This window comes from Zootoca vivipara, chromosome 9, assembly GCF_965207765.1.
Source record: "Zootoca vivipara chromosome 9, rZooViv2.hap1.1, whole genome shotgun sequence".
Taxonomy (NCBI): Eukaryota; Metazoa; Chordata; class Lepidosauria; order Squamata; family Lacertidae; genus Zootoca; species Zootoca vivipara.
The window spans coordinates 48,563,411-48,584,052 of NC_142592.1; the positions used below are offsets into that span (position 1 = coordinate 48,563,411).

A 20,642-nucleotide genomic window follows, 5' to 3' on the forward strand; every position below is an offset into this window, starting at 1 on the left:
CCTCTGGCCTGTCAGAAATTGCTTCTGAGGCATCCCTCAGTTTCAAAAGCAGCTTGAGATAAGAACACAAGCACCTGCTTTTCCCACAATCCTTTGGACTCCAGCCATTATTACAACACGAAAACTAAGGCGTCAACCAGATATTATCTTGAGCAAAGATAAAAGAGGACTGCCACTTAATGAGTGTAACATCTAGCCAAGGTATTATTAATTCAGTTCCAGAGGCACTATAATTTAAGAGTTGGATTTGTGGGTGTTTTTAAAACCAACCAGTGCTTTCAAGATAACATCCGTGTTTGCCGCAATGAAAGGGAAGCGCTTTATCCCCCAAGTCCAAGTGTCATTACAAATTAAGATGCATGGAGTTCATACAAATTCTGTCAGCATTCCCGGGGTTCCGGGACCTGTTTTCCATCTCTCTGACCTTCGTGAGGAATTTGGCGGTTGCTAGGGGAGTAAATGGCAACCCCCTACCCTCTCCGGGGGTTACGGAGAGGGGCCGCTGGCCCGCGATGCCCCCGGACCCACTCCGACTGTTTTTGGAGTGGGGGGAGCTTGGGCTGAGCACTCACGAGGGCCAGGACTCCCGGACGCTAATCTGCATGGCGGGGATTTCCATGGTTAAAGAAGATAATTAGGCTTAAATCTATGGACATACTTCAGAAGGAGGGGAAGAAGCGCTGTTTACTGCTGAGAAATTTATGCTGCTGAGGGAGAGGAGTCAAAGACTGTACCGCATCTGGAAGAAGGATTGATGGGGACGGAGCGATAAGGGAAGTGAGTTTTTATTTTATTTTTTTCATATTGTTGCCTCGTACCTTCCCGGACGCGATGTCCTGGCTTGTTTGGAGTGAAAGAGAAGCAAAAGACTGTGTGAGTTGAACTTTATAACTGTTGTTACTGAGCATATTTTTTAAAGATGTGGAGTTGCCGATGAGAAAAGCCCCCCCCTAGTCGGACGGAAGGAGTTCTGGACGCGTTCGGAGGATTTATGAGCTGTGACGCACTTTAAATTGGAGCAGCGACCTGAAGCTAAGTTCAGCTATAGGGCAAGGAGATCCATTAATTTACCAAGAGTTTATGGTTTGATGTTTGGGTCTCCTGCCTGGAAAAGCTGTAAATTCTATAATGATCGTAAATCTTCATGGCTATGAGAGAAAACGAAAGTGATTTGAGCTTTTTAAGATGGCGCTACTTCGAGCTGCTTCGACGCAACAGGGAGCTCCATTAAGAAGATTTATGGGGAGGCTGGACTGATTAACTCACACAGGAGAAAGAACATCTGTGAAACTTTGTTTGATATTTATCTCAGCAGCTGGGAAACAATCGGATGAAAGTGGAAAACATCTATGTGACTGTAAGGGGAAGATCTGGATTATTATGAACTTGGAGGACGATTTGAACTTTAGAAAAAAGACGGCAGTGGACAGTTGCGAGGAATTCCCAATTTCTTGAAGCATGGGAACCCAAATAAAAAACTCTTTAGATGATTTGGCATAACATTTGGTTTGATTGATATATATATGTGTATAATTTGAAATATTGAATGTGATATAATTGGTTTTAATTGGAAAATTAATAAAAATATTTTTTTAAAAAAAAAAAATTCTGTCAGCATTCCCAGTACTGTTTTGTCGGGAAATTATATTGTAATATATTACGATGCATACAAAATCAACACTTTAAAAACAAACAAACAAACCTCCTTGCTCCTCTAAAATGCTGATAATTCTGGAAAAAAATAGTGGCATGCTATGGTTACCTGATCAGGAATATTGCAGATGACCTTTGCATAGCATCTGTTGTTGTCCCGGGATGGGACCGTCCATTCAAGTGGCCAGAAGTAACTGTGGTAAACCTGGGAAAGCAATGGAGACATTTAAGTGTTTGTGGAGATTTTTTTTAGTTTCTGAAAGGCTATTATGCAACAGCAGTCCAAGGGGAATGGGAAGAGCAGGCAGGGCAATGAAGCTCACCTACCTTCCCAATGTTAAGCATCATTGCTACTTCCAGAGTTGGGGGAGGGGAGTGAAGCATGAGGAGCTCAGTTTGGTGCAGGTGTGGCACTTTGCCCCTCTCAGGTACTGGCCAGAGACACTAGGGTGACTAGGCACTGAGAAGGCAGGTGATGAATGTCAACAGTAACAGAATGGCACCTCTCACAACCCCTGGACTAGCAAGATGCTTGTCAAATGGTGAGGATGCACATAAAAGCAGGGTCTCATGTCAGGAGCGTTCGGGGCACATTATAAGCAAAATGTATCTCATTCCTGTTCACTGAACTGCAGCTTGATTCTGTGTCATGTCAATAATAATTTTTATTCTTCTTCTCCCAGGCCTCTGACTAATTAAACAATCTATGGCCTTTTAAAGTGAGAGGGGCATTGCAGGGGCGGAGGAAGCCGCTGCGTCACCCGGGGCGGCAAATTGCTCCTGGGGCATTGTTTTGTTTGTTACTTTGTTATTGTCAGGGTGTGTTGTGACTACTCTTGAGTAACGACCTTCCACATGCTTGTCTTTCAGATGTTTTTATTGGTGCACATTATTTACAGTGTAACGGATTGCTCATTTCATGTCTACCCACTCAAGTCAGATTCCTGCACTACCCCCCTCCGCGTTTGTGACCAGCATAAAAGCCTCGGAACTGAGAAGCGCCTCCCTTTCCTCCTCCTCCTCCTCCTCAATTCCGGCGTCGGGGGGATGGGTCTTCTGTCTGACCTATTCCTGTCCACTTTTTCCGCCTCCCTCTCTTCCTGCCTATGGAGCAGGGGCTCTTTGATGTTGCCAGAGCCCTGGCACTCCCTCTCCGTTTCCTGACTCCCCCCTTCAGACCCCTCGCTCTCATGACTGCTGGGAGACGGGCTGCTTCTGATGAGGGGGGAGGGTTCTCTATAATCCCTCCCCCTTACATCCATGCATTTTTGTGTTTTTATATTGTAAACTGCCCTGTGATCCTCTGAAGAAGGGTGGTATAGAAATTTTAATAATAGGTGCACTGATAGTTTGTTTCTGTATGTCCATTTGCTTCCCAGGCATATGAAACATGGGGGTGCAAGGCTCAAACATGGCTCCCTCCAGCCAGCTCTTAGGCACTTTTGAATTTACACAATAGCCTGGGCATCAGCTACTTATCGGATAGTGTTGGGTGCAGAAATACCAACAGGTGTGAGAAGAGGGATGGGACTGCTACAGTGTCACAAAAGGCAACGGAGTCTAAAGAAGCATGGCAGGGATGCTTCTAAAATAAGCACCTGACCAAATAGGCAAGCTTTGTTAGGGCAGCTCCACATTGTCAACAGCACAATATAACTTTTGATACATACACCTGTGTTTTGCAGGTATTTCCCTCAACGAATAGATTTAAGTTTGAATAACTTGCATCAACGTTTTCCCACATGTTTACTGAACATAAGTGTTGAGGCCTTTTATCACGTCAGACCACTGTGTGCAATGGGAGCAGCACTACCTGCTTAGGAGTGGCAGCAGTTCTTCAGAGTAATAAATAATAATAATAATAATAATAATAATAATAATAATAATAATAATAATAATAATAAATTATTTATACCCCGCCCATCCGGTTGGGTTGCCCCAGCCACTCTGGGCGGCTTCCAACAAAATATTAAAATACAATGGTCTGTTAAACATTAAAAGCTTCCCTAAACAGGGCTGCCTTCAGATGTCTTCTAAAAGTCTGGTACTGTAGTTGTTGTTCTCTTTGACATCTGGTGGGAGGGCGTTCCACAGGGCGGGTGCCACTACCGAGAAGGCCCTCTGCCAGGTTCCCTGTAACTTGGCTTCTCGCAGTGAGGGAACCGCCAGAAGGCCCTCGGCGCTGGACCTCAGTGTCCAGGTAGAACAATGGGGGGTGGAATGTCAGGCAAGGGCCTTTCCCAGCCTTACCTAGAGATGTGGGGAATTGAACCTGGGCTCTTCTGCAGGCAAGGCAGATGTTCACTCAGCTACAGATGTTACTCTGATGCATTCCGGGACACTGGCACACAGATGCTTATAAAGATGCAGGCCTGTCATCCACACAGGCTCATGGCTATTGACACCAAGCTAAGTGACACAACTGAATGATGTGATTGTGTAGCCAACCTTGAGAAGGACTAGATCAGGCATCCCCAATCTTCGGCCCTCCAGATGTTTTGGACTACAATTCCCATCTTCCCCAACCACTGGTCCTGTTAGCTAGGGATCATGGGAGTTGTAGGCCAAAACATCTGGAGGGCCGCAGTTTGGGGATGCCTGGACTAGATGATGGTAAAGGTAAAGGACCCCTGGACGGTTAAGTCCAGTCAAAGGTGACTATGCTGTTGCAGCACTAATCTTGCTTTTCATGCCAAGGGAGCCAGTGTTTGTCCACAGACAGCTTTTTGGGTAATGTGGCCAGCAGGACTAAACTGCTTCTGGCGCAAAGGGAGACTGTGATGGAAACCAGAGCACACGGAAATGTCATTTACCTTCCCGCCACAGCAGTACCTATTTATCTACTTCACTTTGACATGCTTTTGAACTGCTAGGTTGGCAGGAGCTGGGACAGAGCAACAGGAGCTCACCCCATCACGGGGATTCGAACCACTGACTTTCTGATTGGCAAGCCCAAGGCTCAGTGGTTAGACCTCAGCACCACCTGCAATCCAAGATGATGGTCCTACACACACACACACAACCAATCAAGAAGTAGAAAGGTGCACAAGATCGGCCTTGTGTTACACAATATATTGATACTATATTTTATGAAGGATTGTTAGGCTCACCTCAATGTTGTCCACCCCAAATGCCTCTATGGCTTTTTCTTCCGAGTAACCACAGGCGCCGTATTCCAGAGGAGTGAATACCGTGGTGGGAACATTCACGTAGTCACACTGCCAAGGAAAAGATGCTTTTGGATGAGTGTCACACGGCATCAGGAACAAAACACTGGGGTAGCTTCTGCAAAGGCTGGTGGAGCTTCAAAGGTGCTGTGCTGTTCACCTGGGCTGCCGCTTTACTGAGATGGGGGGGGCGTGAGGGGAAGGTAGCACATGGTCCAAGTGCAGTGGTGCCAATCGGCTGAGCTCCCCACACCTCCCCCCCCCCCTGTAAGCAGCAGCAACACTTACTGCCAGGAAACCAGATGCACAACACCCCTCCCCCTTTGCTGCCCCCGCTAATGGTGGGTGAACGTGCCCTGGAAGCGAGGAAAACACATTTGTCTGCAACAGGTTTTTTAAAATTCCATAAGACTAAGAAAACCCATACAAAAAGCACAATGCGGACTCTCATTGGGCCAATGCACTGTCAATCATGTAAACAAGAGTGCATGGGGGGGGGAGGCTGAGTGGCAGATTGCATTATTATTCTGACTGTGGGGTGGGGACAGGTTAGGTTTCTTTAAAATGCACGACGATAAACCTCTCGCTCACCTTTGTGTTTGCGCCACCGTAAAGCCTCCGTACCAACAGCCTCCCTGCATGAATCGCCACTGGCGTCAGTTCCAGCTTGCCTTCCAACACATCTCCAATGGCATAGATATAAGGCACATTAGTTTGCTCCTCATCATTGACAGGGATTTTTCCTGTTCTACGAGAGGGAGAAAAGAGGAGAGGTTCGGTGGCCTGTAGGTTGCGGATCTCTTCTTTAAAATCAAACTTCGTACAATTCAGACTGTTCCAATGCCAGGGCAAGAGTCCATGCTGTGTTCATCTTGGCCGTGAAAGGATTTGTGATTCAGATAGCAAAACCTGCTGCATTTCGCAGACTTATCCCCAGTGTCCTCAGAACAATGTTTCATGTCCACAGAGAACAGGCATGGACCCAAACAGGAACGGATTCAGATTACATAGCCATTTGCACATGAATTCAGGCAGAATGTGGGCTGCCAGACCACTAAATCCACAGATTACTGTCAAAGTAGGTAGGAAAGGAAGAGATTCCCCAGAGTTCCAGGACCTCTGTGCCTTTTAACAGCAGCATGGAAATGAGAAGTTTGCAAAGCCCCCGTTTCCTTTTATCGCAGTGCTATGATAGGAGAAGCGTCACCTTTCACCGTCTCCCCTTTGCGTAACTGCTAAAAACATAGGAGCACAGGAAGCGAACATATACTGAAGCCAGGCTAATGGTCTCTCTAGCTCAGTATTGTCTGCAGCGACTGGCAGTGGCAGCAACTCCAGGGTTTCAGACAAGAGTCTCTCCCAGCCCTACCTGGGAGACGACAGGGATTGAACCTGGGACCTTCTGCATTCAAAGCAGATTTCCTGAGTTATCGCCCTCCCCCCCCCACCCCCAAAAAGGAGCCCCATCATGCATCAAAACTGGAAAGAGTATACACAGTACAAAAGGGTAGAGTTCACAGTGCTAACTGGCACGAACATTAAAAAAAAATTAAAAATCTGGACCGCGAAACCAGCAATAGTGAAATAATGCAGAAACCTAGATTGCAAAGCTGTTAATCATTAACATTCCAGTTACTGCAAAAGTCCACCCTCATTGCATGTTCGGTAATGAGATATAGATATATATCAGACATAGAGGGTAGAGTTCCTCCTTATTTAATTTATTACATTTATATACCCATTTTTTTCTCTCCAAGGAGCTCAAGGTGGTATACATGGTTCTCCTCTCCATTTCACCCTCACAACAACCCTATGAGGTAGGCTAGGCTAAGAGATGGTGACTGGCCCAAGGTCACCCAATGAGCTTCATGGCTGAGAGGGGATTCGAACCCTGCTCCCCCAGGTTATAATCCAACACTCTAACCATTAGGCCACACTGGCTCTCTCCTTATTGCAACAGAACTGCATTGGAAAGGAAATTTATCTCTCTCTTCCCCCCCCCCAAATTAAATGCTTTAAATCAATGCAATTGATGTTGGGGGGGGGGGAAACAAAATCAAAACCACAGTGCAACGGTACTTAAGACAGTCAAAGAGATTTAGCCTTACTTTTCATTGATTTTCACTCCAACTTTCTCCAAGCCGATTTTTCTTGTGCAAGCATCCCTCCCTATGGCCAGCAACACCTGCAGAACGTCAGTGTTTGTGTTAGTCATACAACTCCCAGGCAGTGATAGCAGGTGCCCGTTGGGGCTGGTTGAGTAGAAGGGAGGTCAACAATAGGTGGCACCAGAGGCAAGGACAGGTGGTGGTAACTAATACTTTTGCCCTCAACCTCCTCCCTGCTGAGTTCTATAGGGCCTAAAGAAGAAGAAGAGGCCGCCAATAGCCAGTGTCAGTCTCTGGGCTAGTAAATAGGAAGGGGAGGGTCAAGTGAGGACAGACTGAGGCTACTGGGGCAGTGCTTCATTCCCACTTATGAACCCAGCCTCCACTGCTCCTGGAAGCTTAGGTGTTTGGGGGGGGAACAAAGTATATTAATTACTGCATTAGAACAACCAGAAGATCAATCAGAATCCTGGACCCCATGCTACAAATTTCATTGTGAAAATTGTTCATGGAGGGCTGGTTTGAAAAACATCAGCAACTGAGAAGCTGCGGCGCTGCAATCCCATAGGGCAGGCATAGGCAACCTTGGCTTTCCAGATGTTTTGGAACTACAACTCCCATGATCCCTAGCTAACAGGCCCAGTGGTCAAGGATCATGGGAGTTGTAGTTCCAAAACATCTGGAGAGCCAAGGCTGCCTATGCCTGCCATAGGGAAATGGCTGTGTGGACCCAGTTGTACCTGGAGGCAACCAGCAGCTAATTCCACAGCTGTACCAACATCTTCTGCAGCAGCTGCAATCATGTGAATAGCTAAACACTCCTCCAGGTACAGCCCAGTTCACAGCTAGAGAAAAGCTAGAGAAAAGCTGAGCATCTGACTCAGCATGTAAACAATCTCTCAAAGCCATTCAACGTACGGCCAAATTTGCAACAGAGAAGACCAGCACAAATTACTTACTGTATTGTATTCCCCTTGAAGTATTTCAGAAGAGTTTTCTGTGGAGCAAGATGTGACTCTGAGTATTCCGGGAGTTCCTTCCTGGATCTGTTCAATCTGCAGAATTTTGAGCATTAAAATATTACCTCGGTGTGTCAAGAAGTAGATGCACTGGTTCAAACCATGAATGCATCCAATACAAGTGTATTTTTAACTCAGGATGTTGTTGAAATAAGAGGGAGTTTTGGAAGGAGGTCCACTAGATTTCTGGAATGGATCCTACCTATTTACTAGAGCCGTTTTCCCTGAACAAAAACCAGAGATTTAACGAGAAGGAAACAGACTTTTAAGCTACTCACATTTAACCTAAAGGCCAAGTGCATATATTATTCTAGTCAGTGATTTATTAATTGCCTTCTAAACGGCCACCTCAAGGTGATTTATACAAAACTAGAACACACACAGAAACAATACATACATTTAACACAAGATTTAAACCCTAACAAGTAGACACGCATGCTAAAGAACCATTTATGCAGTTGAGAATGTTATGAATGCTAAATATCTTTATCTATATCTGATCAACATGGTGACAGCCATTTTTGTTCTTTATGTGCCTGCCCCAGTCAAGTAGAAAGTGGATATGTTAATAGCAAAAGGACATGTGGGTTGAAAGGTGCCAAGACCATTCTCCATTTTACCTCCCCATACAGGTCTGGGCATGGGACGCGGGTGGCGCTGTGGGTTAAACCACAGAGCCTAGGGCTTGCCGATCAGAAGGTCGGCGGTTCGAATCCCCACAACGGGGTGCGCTCCCGTTGCTCGGTCCCAGCTCCTGCCAACCTAGCAGTTCAAAAGCACGTCAAAGTGCAAGTAGATAAATAGGTACCGCTACAGTGGGAAGGTAAACAACATTTCTATGCGCTCTGGTTCGCCAGAAGCAGCTTTGCCATGCTGGCCACATGACCTGGAAGTTGTACACCGGCTCCCTTGGCCAGTAAAGCGAGATGAGCGCCGTAACCCCAGAGTCTGTCACGACTGGACCTAATGATCAGGGGTCCCTTTACCTTTACCTTACAGATCCGGGCTCATAGAAAAACACCTGGGATAACCAACAGCAGCGATGTTAAAATTAGACCTCCCCCCTTTCGGTGTTAAAAATCACACTACCTGCATTTAATATGTGAATGGGAAAGATCCATGATTTAACAAACATGGCTGCTCCCATCATATCTCATGTGACCTTAAATGTGATCATGAATCAACTAAAGAAAGATGTTGCAGCTTTGAAGTCAAGGCTCAAGGGGATTTGGAAAATTAGCCCTACATTTACACCACAATCTCCAATGCAATCTGCAAAAAACCATTCAAGGAAAAGAAATGGTTAAACCTATGGCTTATGAAAAATATAAACCTCTTTGCTGCAGCAGCTAAAGGTCCTCAAAACTGGCTTCTAAGTGACACGCAACCTCTTTCTCTTTATAAAGTCATTTTTATGACAGCTCTATGGCAGTTCTTTTATAACACAGGAAGTGAAAATAATGAAAAGTGCTGCTGCCACTTATATCACTGATTCATACCATAGCATTCAAAGGCAATAAAGGACCACGGGGGGAGAGTTCTCAGAACAATGCGGAAATTTAAAAAGGTATTAATAAATGGAAGCATCACCTTATGTAAACAAGGTAGCTTACTTCCTCCAGTCAAGGGGAGAGTTAACTTCCTCCAAGTGCCAAGCTAGGCTAAAGGAGTTCCTGCACTTTTAATAGCTTTGTGCCAAGAAGCAAATGCCCTTTCTCCTGTCACGCTATTCAGGACAAGTGTCCTCCTTGGCTGGTAGGTGGAGCAGCCCTTCCTACTATTGAGCCCATTTCACAGAACATTTTGTCTGCCATAGGTTCACTTACTGAGGTATCTTGTTTCCTGCATCAAACACAAAATCATCTATGTTGAAAAGAAGAAAAAACCCCACAAAAGGTAAACCACTGCCAAATCCAGGAAATGCAGTAAACTCACATGATTACTTCTGCAGAAATTCTGAAGTAGTTCAGACTCCTACAGTCTACACAGGACTAGAATTATGCTCACACTACAGGGCCAGCCCTACCATGAGGCAGAGTGAAGCAACCTCCTCAGGTAACAGATTCTGGCTGGTGGGGTACTAGACAAAATAGCAGTCAACTGCAAAGGCGATTCGTATTTGATTTGGCACATCTTACCTGAGAATCTTCTGCTATTCTATTCTATTTAATGCAACAAATAATTTTAGTAGCTGTGACCGTGGTTTTATTGTATGTCTGTGCCCGATGATTTTTATGGTTATTGTTGTTGTTTGGGTTTTTTTGTTTTGTTTGTTCTCCTGAATGATGTCATGGCCTATGGCTACTGCAATAAAAGTTTAATTGGATTGGCTGGTGGGGAGCAGTGGCACTCCAAGAGTTGTGTGTGCCTCTAGGCTGGTCCCTATGTCCTCCCTAAGCTAGCCTGCTACCTTCAAGTGCATATCTGGACATCTTTGTAGCACAGAGGAAGACTGGGTGTTTGTTTTTTTCCTGAGGGGTGCAGATAGAGGGAGAGGATTAACCTCCCTTCCCCATATGCTGTGATCCAGATAACATTGAATATAGCACATAAGTGCCCTGCCATTTTCAGAAAAGCTTCCTCCCTATTTCAGAACTCAACCTGCTCTGTAAACCACACCCAGACATGCAAACTGGCTATTCTTTCATTTCTTTTGGGATCTGAGCACATCTATCCCATTCCAGAAACACACCGCACCTTACTGCAGAAAGGACAATAAAAGGGTACGGCTATACACGAGTGGCGGCACTGTGGTCTAAACCACAGAGACTAGGGCTTGCCGATCAGAAGGTCGGCGGTTCAAATCCCCGCAATGGGGTGAGCTCCTGTTGCTCGGTCCCTGCTCCTGCCCACGTAGCAGTTCGAAAGCACCTCAAAGTGCAAGTAGATAAATAGGTACCACTCCAGCAGGAAGGTAAACGGCATTTCTGTGTGCTGCTCTGGTTCGCCAGAAGCGGCTTTGTCATGCTGGCCACATGACCCGGAAGCTGTACGCCGGCTCCCTCAGCCAATAATGCGAGATGAGTGCCACAACCCCAGAGTCGTCTGCGACTGGACTTAACAGCCAGGGGTCCCTTTACTGTACCTTTATATGCTGCTTAAATGTAGCCAAACTTCTACTTTCTCAACCCAAGCAATGGATATAATTTATGCACACAAAAAAGAAGCATTCACGCTCTCTTTGGTTTTCAGCTTGCTCTCTTTCAATAAGGGAGGGTATGTTTGCTCAGCAAAAGCTGACCAGGTAGTGTTTTTAAGTTGTTGTTGTTGTTGTTAAGTTTTACTATCTGGTGTGTTTAAGAGGAAGCACAGAGGAAATTTGTTGCATTTAATGTTCTTGTCTTTGAAAAGCTGAAAGCCTATCCTAATGCCCCACAGAATGGAAAACAATTATCTATCTGGTTACAGGTAGGTAGCCGTGTTGGTCTGGATCGAAGTAAAATAAAAAAATTCCTTCAGTAGCACCTTAAAGACCAACTAAGTTTTTATTTTGGTATGAGCTTTCGTGTGCATGCACACTTTCGTGTGCACAGTAATTATAGGAAAATAATTACTGATTAATCATTACAGGAAATGCATGCTAACAATATCTTTTCCTCTCTCACATATACATCCTCTGTGAGAGCTCCCTCACAACTGCAAGAACACAAGTCATCTTTTAGCAATGGAATCTCATGCATGGCTACTCACAAGTAACCACACTGAGTTCAATGGGGCTATTTCCTAGGTAAGTGTATCTGACTGAAGCAAAAAAAATTAACTTTTTTTTTAAAAAAACGTTCTTTTGCTGCACCTTGGGCAGAACGGAATGGCTTTTTCCAAATGATTTAAACATCTTTAAAATATTTTCTGGTGCTGCTTGAGAATTTTGTTGTGCTGATCTTATTTCTTGGCTGCTGGAGCTTTTATGCTGCATTATTTATATTTTTTTTTTGTTTCCATCTTGTATGGCTAAATTACAGTAAGCAGCTCAGAGAGTTTTGCTATTGAGCGGCATGAAAATATTGATAATGCACAAATTGCACACATTTTAGAGGGAGACAGAGAGAGACAACTAACTGCCGGCGCTATTATTAGCATGGGGGAAAATGTAATTCATGCTTTTTGTGCTGTTGCAAGGGGGGCATGTTTGTGTGTACATCTTTTGATGTTTGTACTGAAGAAAGAAAAATGAATTTAAAACACATGAAAAAAAATGTGTTGGAGTGGTTAGAGTATAGAACGGGGAGACCGGGATTCAAATCCCCACTCACCTATGATACTCAGTAGGTGACCTTGCACCAGTCACTCAGCTCAGCCTACCTCACAGGGTTGTTGTGAAGGCAAAATAGGAAGTGGGAAGAAGCATGCATGTCCCCCTTGAAGGAAATGTGGGGCGTAAATGTAATTGTAGTGATAACAAATAAATAATAATGATGATAATTTTAAATGGAAGTGTCAAACTCCAGATAGGTTCAAGGGGAAAACTCACCGTGAAGTAGATGTTTTAGGCCCCCCAGACAAAATTCTGCACCGAACAGAATTTTGATGGGGAAGGGGTCAAAACAGGAGGACCAGAAGCCAACTTCTAAGTATACCTCCAAGCATGACAGCATCCTGCGCACAAAGCCAAAAACCCCAAAAAAACCAACAACTATTCCACTATAAATGTGGAAGGCCCTCACAAACGTCTGTGAGATAGCAACCTAATGCAGTCATACCTCGGAAGTCGAACGGAATCCGTTCCGGAAGTCCGTTCAACTTCCCAAACATTTGGAAACCAAGGCACAGCTTCTGATTGGCTGCAGGAAGCTCTGGCAGCCAATCGGAAGCCCTGTTCGACGTTCGGGTTCCGAAGAACGTTCACAAACTGGAACACTCACTTCCAGGTTTGCAGCGTTCGGGAGTCAAAACAGAACATCACAGCAATGAATCACACACAGGAAGGACCATAGCTCAGTGGAAGAGCATTTTTGCCAGCAGAAGACCCCAAGCTTACTCTCTAGTTCAAAGGATCAGATAGCAGGTGATGCAGAAGCCCGAGACTCTGAAGAACTGCCACATAAAGGCAGAAAATACTGGGCTAAAGCACCCTGTGTGCCACGATATATAGGCTTTGCAAGGAAATGGTGAAACATGAGCTTCTGAAGTCATAAAACAGAACCTGGATTTCTTTGACGGTGTTTGTATTAAAGCACATTTTAAAATTACGTGTTTACTGAATGGGTGGGGGCAGCATTTATGATTAACATTTGTTATAATTGCTTTTTACCCTCAAAAAAAGTCTCAAAGCAACTTACATGGCAAAATGCAACGGACAATAACTATAATGCCAGAATATTTAAAGCAATGTATAATGCAAAATACCTAAAATGCGCATCCAATAATGTAATAACAAGGACAAGTGCTATCCCTCCACCCCTCTTACCTGGCTAGGCACATGCTTCCGAATGAACTTGACACCATGTTCTTCCATGTGCTCCCCTATTTTGTTTGCCATCTCCTGATCAAACCCCCGCAGGAGAATGGACCGCACCATGACAGTCACATCTAAGCCAAGGCCTGCAAGGAATCCTGCACACTCAAGGGCGACATAGGAAGCTCCGACCACCAATGTTTTCCCTGGGCAGTAATGCAGGGAGAAGAGGTCATCACTGGGAAAATAATAATAATAATACGAATGAATAGCCGAGTCAAAAATACAAGGTAAATCCATACAGCTGAGATGTACACCACTGACACTGTTCCAATAAAAGAAGGGGCAATGGCTCATTCCATTATGTTTTATCTTTTGTGGTTCATGGAATTTTACACACCGTCTTGCACCCCAGAAGGCAGGAGATATATCAGGCAGCAAACTAACTGGAAGATGAAGTCAGAGCACAGAAGGAAAAATAATAATAATGTAATTTTCAAGGAGAATGTAAAGAATCTCAGAGAGAAAGTGGTCACAAATAAACCTGTTTATGAGCTGGTGATGAAATTAATGCTATTTACATAGTAAACAAGGAAGACCACAAAAGTGGTACAGACTGACTTCCTTTCTGCACATTCTGCTCTGCAAATGGAAGATTTCACATCAAGAAACCAGAAAGTCCAGGGCTATGTCTCACTCCAAGCCTTTTCTGCCTCCAGTCTTAAGAGTTACATATGAAGAAACTGAAATATCTTATGACTGGCTGTATATTTTCCACAGAGAAGGAAGTGGAGAAGAGGCATCTGCTATGCAAACAAACCTTCCTGTCACTGTAGATCTTACACATGACGAGAAATCGAAACCAAAGCAAGAATGGCTCGTCACTTGAAAATTGATATTTTGCCCAAGGAGGAAAGGAGATACGAGTTTTAAGTGGCAAGCTGTTCTGACACATAAGTGCTTTTAATACTATGCCACTTCAAAACTCTGTATGTTTGAACCAGCCCAGAGTCACTTCACTCATAACGCTTGCTTTGAGTGACAGCAGGCACTTCCCCCAGGACATAAGACACATTTTAATGGGTTATCTCACCTGGTGATGCAATATTCTTTGTCTCCAGGGATGCCCAGATAACGGGGTCTCTCTCCAGTGGCAATCAGAAATCTTTCTGCTGTGTATAACTTCTGTACTCCTTTGTTATTTGTTGCCTGTAAATAAAAATGCCAGCTATTTTTAACTGTAAAAGCCTGTGACTGTGAGCTCTCATTCCATTAAGCCAGAGGAGGATGGGAGATGTTGTTGGACGCCAAATACTAGCAGTCTGATCTAGTGAGATCTCTTCATTTGAAGACCAGCCAGCCTTCTCCAGGAAAAGTAGGGTAAAAAAGCTGCAGCGCAGACCAAAAGGTACAAGAAGCCATAAAGGGGGCAATTTCCATTACCTTAATTCTGTGCGGCCCAACAAACTCTCCATAAGCGTTTTCATATGTAACTTTATTCTCTCGGAGAGACACCCGGTAGCCCCAGTTCAGAGAGCCAATATAATTCTGAACCGCTTCGGTCATAGTATCCCAGCTGTGATTTATGGCTGAGGATTTAAAAACAAAACAAAAAAAAGTTAGATGAAAGTTCAGTCCTCAGCTTCCCAAGGCCTTCGTTTTCCATTAGCATGCTATGCAATAACAAACACCTGATGCACAGCTGTGTCTCTCCTATTTATAGATAATTTAATTCCCCAAGGTTTGTGGAGTTTTGCCGACACTCCATGGATTAACAATGTGGGTGAGTGTGGTCCAGTGTATTTTGCAAGTGCTGCTGCATAATCCTCTGAAATCATCCTTTAGAAAGGAAGGTCTTATACACGCAGAACTCACATTTGCTTTACTATTATCACCACTACTATGAACAAACATCTGATCAGCCTTCAGACACTCCGCTTTGTGTCTCCAGCTTTTAGGCAGATAAAATATGTGATCACAATAAATACGGCACTCCTAGAACAGCCTTCCTGAACCTAGTTTTAACTACAGCAACTTTCAGCCCCAGCAAATGTGGCTTATGGCCAGGGATTGAGGGAATTGTACAGTATTTTAAAAAATAATAATAATCTGTAAGGCACCAGGCTATCTGGGAATGCCAAAACCATGAATGAATTCCGGGGTGTGTGTGTGTGTGTGTGTGTGTGTGTAAAGCATACCTCCATCCCTTTGAATCCCACCAATGGTCTCTCTACACTAGGCATCCCCAAACTTCGGCCCTCCAGATGTTTTGGACTACAATTCCCATCATCCCTGACCACTGGTCCTGTTAGCTAGGGATCATGGGAGTTGTAGGTCAAAACAACTGGAGGATGTTGGGGGATGCCTGCTCTACACCCTCCACTCAGGTTAAACTTCCTAAGAGCAGCACAGATTACACAGCCAACAGCCAACATGGGATTCTCTGCCTCTACCTTTGTCATCCAGCTGCCAGCCAAACTTGGGCGCATCCTTTATGGCTTGCCCAAGCAAAGCCGTCTGGTGCATCAGCTTCTTTGGAATGCATCCTACATTGACGCAGGTTCCTCCGAGACCTGCAAAAGAAAGGCAACCTAATGAGTTTCATACGGCAACTCATTATGACAGGACCACCCAGTCATTCAGTACGGCATTCAAATTGACCAGCTGTACAACTATTGGTCCGTAGGTCATTGGCTGTAGCCCCATTCTGTCAGAGCACCCAATCCTTCCTCTGTAACAGCAACCAGAGTCCTGCCTTCCCCAGGGCAACTGGAAAAAACGTTATTGATCTGGACTTTTATTTCTTCAGTGGGAGGCAGATATGGAAGCCAGGGACAAGCAAGGTGGTTTGAAGCCTATGTGACTGGTGCAACAAGGCCACCCGATTTTTCAGGGGGAAACTGGGCCAAATTTTGTCTTCCCTCACCCTTCAGAAGCAGCAGCCAGGGGCACTGTGGCTGAAGGGAAATAAATGGACGATCCCTGTTGCCCCCCAAACTCCAGCAAGATAGGAAAGAGCCATGTCTCATGAGGAGATCATCTGCTTTGCATGGAGAAGGTGCCAGGTTCAATCGTGAAACCCTGGAGAGCCACTGACTGTCAGTGTAGACAAGGCTGACCTAACTGGACCAATGGTCTAACTCAGACAACTTCCTACATTCATTCCACCCAAAAGGCAGGACTGCACTAGGCAGTGGGTGAAGCGTCCTCATCATTTTCAGATGAAGAAAATGGAAGGCAAAGGACTCTGTAGCTGCCGCACAAGATCCAAATGTCACTTCCCCAAGTGAGCATGCTGGCAGTAGGGAAACTGTGATCCTATGCGCTGATTTTTTATTTTATTTTAGTAAGATGGGTCCTGCAAGGCATTTGTCTTCCCTGGGCAGAATCTCAGCACTAAAAATGGTACTGCTGCCAAAATTAAACATTTCTATTTCAGTCTTTACCCATCAAAATACCAAATCAACAAACAGCTACAAAGGGCAACAGTTATTCTTAATATATATTGAAGGGCGAAAAGCTGGCTTGTGCACTGTTTGAAGTAGTACTTTATATGCTCTTTGTGCCCTGGTTCTATAGGCAATCATGTTCAAGGGTTAGGACAGGGAGGAAACAATGCAACATGTACTACCTTATGGTGTCCAAGATTGGAAGAAAATGCCAGATTTGAATGGATGTCTTGATAATACAATAATAATCATCACTGTTATTAGATTCCTATACCATCTTTCCTCCAGGGTGGCGTACACACTTATCCCCTTCCCTTATTTTATGCTCACAACAACCCTGTGAGGTAGGTGACTTGCTCAAGGTCACACAGTGAGCTTCATGGCTGAGTGGGGATTTGAACCCTGGTCTCCCAGGTCCTAGTCAAACACTCTACAAACTATGCCACACTAGTTTCCCTAAAGAAGCAAAGGCTGAGAACCATTTACTTACCCCATCTTGTTCCCAAAGGAGTAGGGACAACAAAATCCAGAACTAGGACCTTCTTGCCAAGTTTGGCAGCTTCCTGGAAATCAAACAAAAAAAAACAACCACAGCTGAAAATCTGCACTGTAAGTAATAGTGGGCCAAGTTGTAAAAAAACAACTGCTTTATTATGAATTTGGGAGATCAATATCTAGTGTTCACAAGGACCAACCTTTCTCCCCAAGTGGGTTACAAATTGATGGGGCGGTCAAACGTCCTGTTATAACCGGAAAAAACAAATGGTCCAACACATTTTGAATTTGCCTGAAGTCTTTTAGCACGTTCTTGGGAGGGGCTTTCCAGGACAACTTCTTTCAATCCTGCCATCTTTCATGATGAAAAGGCAAGGTTGGATTTTTCACGACAATTACTAGTCACGAGAAAAACACCACTTAGCTGAAAGCCACAGGCGCAAAAGGAGGAAGGGAAGGGTGAATGTAACAACACAAACTTTAATTAAATGCTGAAAGATAATTTGGCTGCTCGAATTCCCACAACTCGGTCAAATGATGGGTTGAATCCCATTTACGCGGATGGCCCTCAAGACTTCTGGATCACAGGGCATTTTAAATGATGACACTTCTTAAAATTAGCTTTATTCCCATGCAACAAGTGATGTGTTTGTCAAGTGTTGCTGGCATGTGAAATCAGCCTTCGCCCCCAGCCATGGCCTGCATCTTTAGCATTCCAAAGCAGATCATTATGGGTGAATACACTAAACGCAAGGATGAGTCTCCAGACCCTGGCTGCGCCGCACAACTGAGTATGGGCCAAATCACATGTTATATTATTCACACTTTTCTTAGAGCATGCTTTAGCTGGCCACTTCTTTTATTTTGAAGGAAAGGCAGCCCCTGGGCTCTGATCTAGAATGTGTTCCTGGATCGGGAAACAGTTGCTCGATGAACCCTCAACACCACCCCTCCCCAGACTACAATTTGTGCCTAAAAGGGAAAATAGTTGTGCGGGGCAGGATTCTGGGACAGAAAACTGGCACTAGGCACCAATGCAGACTGAAGATGATGAAGAAGAAGAGTTTGGATTTGATATCCCGCTTTATCACTACCCGAAGGAGTCTCAAAGCAGCTAACATTCTCCTTTCCCTTCCTCCCCCACAACAGACACCCTGTGAGGTGGGTGGGGCTGAGAGACTTCAGAGAAGTGTGACTAGCCCAAGGTCAGCCAGCAGCTGCATGTGGAGGAGCAGAGACGCGAACCCAGTTCCCCAGATTAAGAGTCTACCGCTCTTAACCACTACACCACACTGGCTGCAGGAACCTTCATTGCCAGGTTCCCACAGCTTTAGTTTGAAGAAAAAGCAAAGTGGCTAGGTTAAACATGCTTTTTAAAAAAAGTTTCAACAGTGCAATGTGTAGTTTGGCTTTGAACTTCCAATCTTGGCTGGGTGTATTGACGTGGCAAATCTATCAGCATTCATGGGCAGCTACCAGGACACCAGCTCCTTGGCAGGATCCACTACCACGGTCTCCCCCTGGGCAGCCAGGTCACCTACCACAGGGGATGTCAACTGGCGGCCATTTTATTATTCTACTTTGGCCCCAACATAGCCCTGCTCAGAGGAATTGTGGGAAACTAAGATGGCAGGTGGCTCTCATCAAGTCAGTACAGACACCACCACTGTCACCACCACCAGATAAGCCCAGCAGGAGGCACCCGGATGCAGGATCAGACCCACCAGATGGGCCTTTGCATCTAGAGCCAGCACAGCTCATCTCCCAGTCATGGCTGCTGCAGCTAAGCGCCAGAGGGGGGTGGGAACCCCTGCTGAAAAGAGGCTGGTGTGTGTCAGGGGTTCCAAATGCCCAAAAGGTGGCCATTTGAGTCACCGCAGCACTAATGAATTTACTGTAGCATAAACTCTTCCAAGACAGAGCACTGCTTTCTCAGATGCATGGTTATGCTCAGTTGCGCACAGTCAGCAGGACACGGAGGCAAGGACGGAGGAATGCTACTACAAAGTGAAGTCAGGAGGCTCCCTACTGCAACAGAAGGGTGTTGCCACTTCACTGTACAGAACGCGAATGAAAGATCCAAAGAATAGAAGATCCGATCAGAAAGGGTGTGTGACACCCACTCCCAGCTGGTAACGAATCAACAAAATAAGATGCGGAGTCTACATAAAAACCAAAAGGGAGACAATTGCTATCTGCAAGTGAGCTGGCCCACAAGCCAAACTGACCCCAACCAACTCTGACTGATACTGTCAAAGCTGCAAATGAATTCTAACTCAACAACTTCATTAGGAAGCTTCCTTGGAAACATTTTTCCAAGTTTGGAAGCCTTCAAATGTGGTACAGAGCATTCAGGGAGACTGAAATGCTCTCCCATTTCTGTCCTCCTTGAGTGTTACCCGTTTTAATCCATCATCTGCGTTCCTGGGAAAAGACTGTCTGAAATCCTGGAGAGTCACTGCCAGGAGTAGAAAATGTAAAGCTAGTTGGTCATTATCAGGCAGATTCTCACATTCCTATAATTCTCTCTCTAGTGCTACAGCTTTATCATTCAACTCACAGTAGGAACTAGAAAAAGCATACTAACTACTTTGCTGACATGGGTATGAAACATTTGCTTGCTTTCTCCTTTTCTTGTCCGCTGTTCTCTTCTCCGCTGTTCTCTTCTCCTTTTCCCAAATTCATTAGGCTTGCATCGAGAACTCTAGTGCTCAAGCTGGTGATTAAGCATGGCCTATTTTAGATGGCAGACACTACTCATCAGTACATTACATACTCGTGCTCCCAACTGCAGAACCATCATTTGTCTGCAAAAGGAGCAAAGCCCAACAGTTTAAATAAGGCACTCACACTTAAGTGTAATTAATCACTAGCCTGTTTTTTAAGCCATTGACCACACCAGGTATATCAGAGCTCTAGAATGGCAGCAGCATCTTCTTGGAGCACCAAGATGCATAAACACCGTCTAATTATTCCTGGAGATGATGATCAAAGGAAGCAGGGAAGAGAAAAGAGAAAAGAGGAAGGAGATAGAGACCCCCCCTGCACTATACATTTAAAACAGGATCGCAGGTGGCGCTGTGGGTTAAACCACAGAGCCTAAGGCATGCTGATCAGAAGGTCGGCGGTTTGAATCCCTGCTATGGGGTAAGCTCCCGTTGCTCGGTCTCAGCTCCTGCCCACCTAGCAGTTTGAAAGCACGTCAAAGTGCAAGTTGATAAACAGGTACCGCTCCAAGAGGGAAGGTAAACGCGTTTCCGTGCACTGTTCTGGTTCGCCAGAAGTGGCTTTGTCATGCTGGCCACATGACCTGGAAGCTGTATGCCAGCTCCCTCAGCCAATAACACAAGATGAGC

The 20,642-nt window shown here is 45.0% G+C and overlaps 1 protein-coding gene across 2 annotated transcripts in view; it reads right to left on the reverse strand.

Annotated features, from left to right (window-relative positions):
- TXNRD1 (thioredoxin reductase 1) overlaps positions 1-20,642 on the reverse strand; it is a 57,281-nt gene that overhangs the window by 9,183 nt on the left and 27,456 nt on the right. For both annotated transcript variants that reach the window (XM_088676749.1, XM_035127517.3), the window contains 10 exons: positions 17,282-17,354; positions 15,796-15,915; positions 14,786-14,931; positions 14,436-14,551; positions 13,355-13,580; positions 7,888-7,983; positions 6,929-7,005; positions 5,412-5,568; positions 4,764-4,871; positions 1,763-1,858 (listed from right to left, as the gene is read on the reverse strand). In XM_088676749.1, coding sequence (XP_088532875.1) covers positions 1,763-1,858; positions 4,764-4,871; positions 5,412-5,568; positions 6,929-7,005; positions 7,888-7,983; positions 13,355-13,580; positions 14,436-14,551; positions 14,786-14,931; positions 15,796-15,915; positions 17,282-17,354 — 1,215 coding nt within the window. The remainder of the gene's footprint in view (positions 1-1,762; positions 1,859-4,763; positions 4,872-5,411; positions 5,569-6,928; positions 7,006-7,887; positions 7,984-13,354; positions 13,581-14,435; positions 14,552-14,785; positions 14,932-15,795; positions 15,916-17,281; positions 17,355-20,642) is intronic.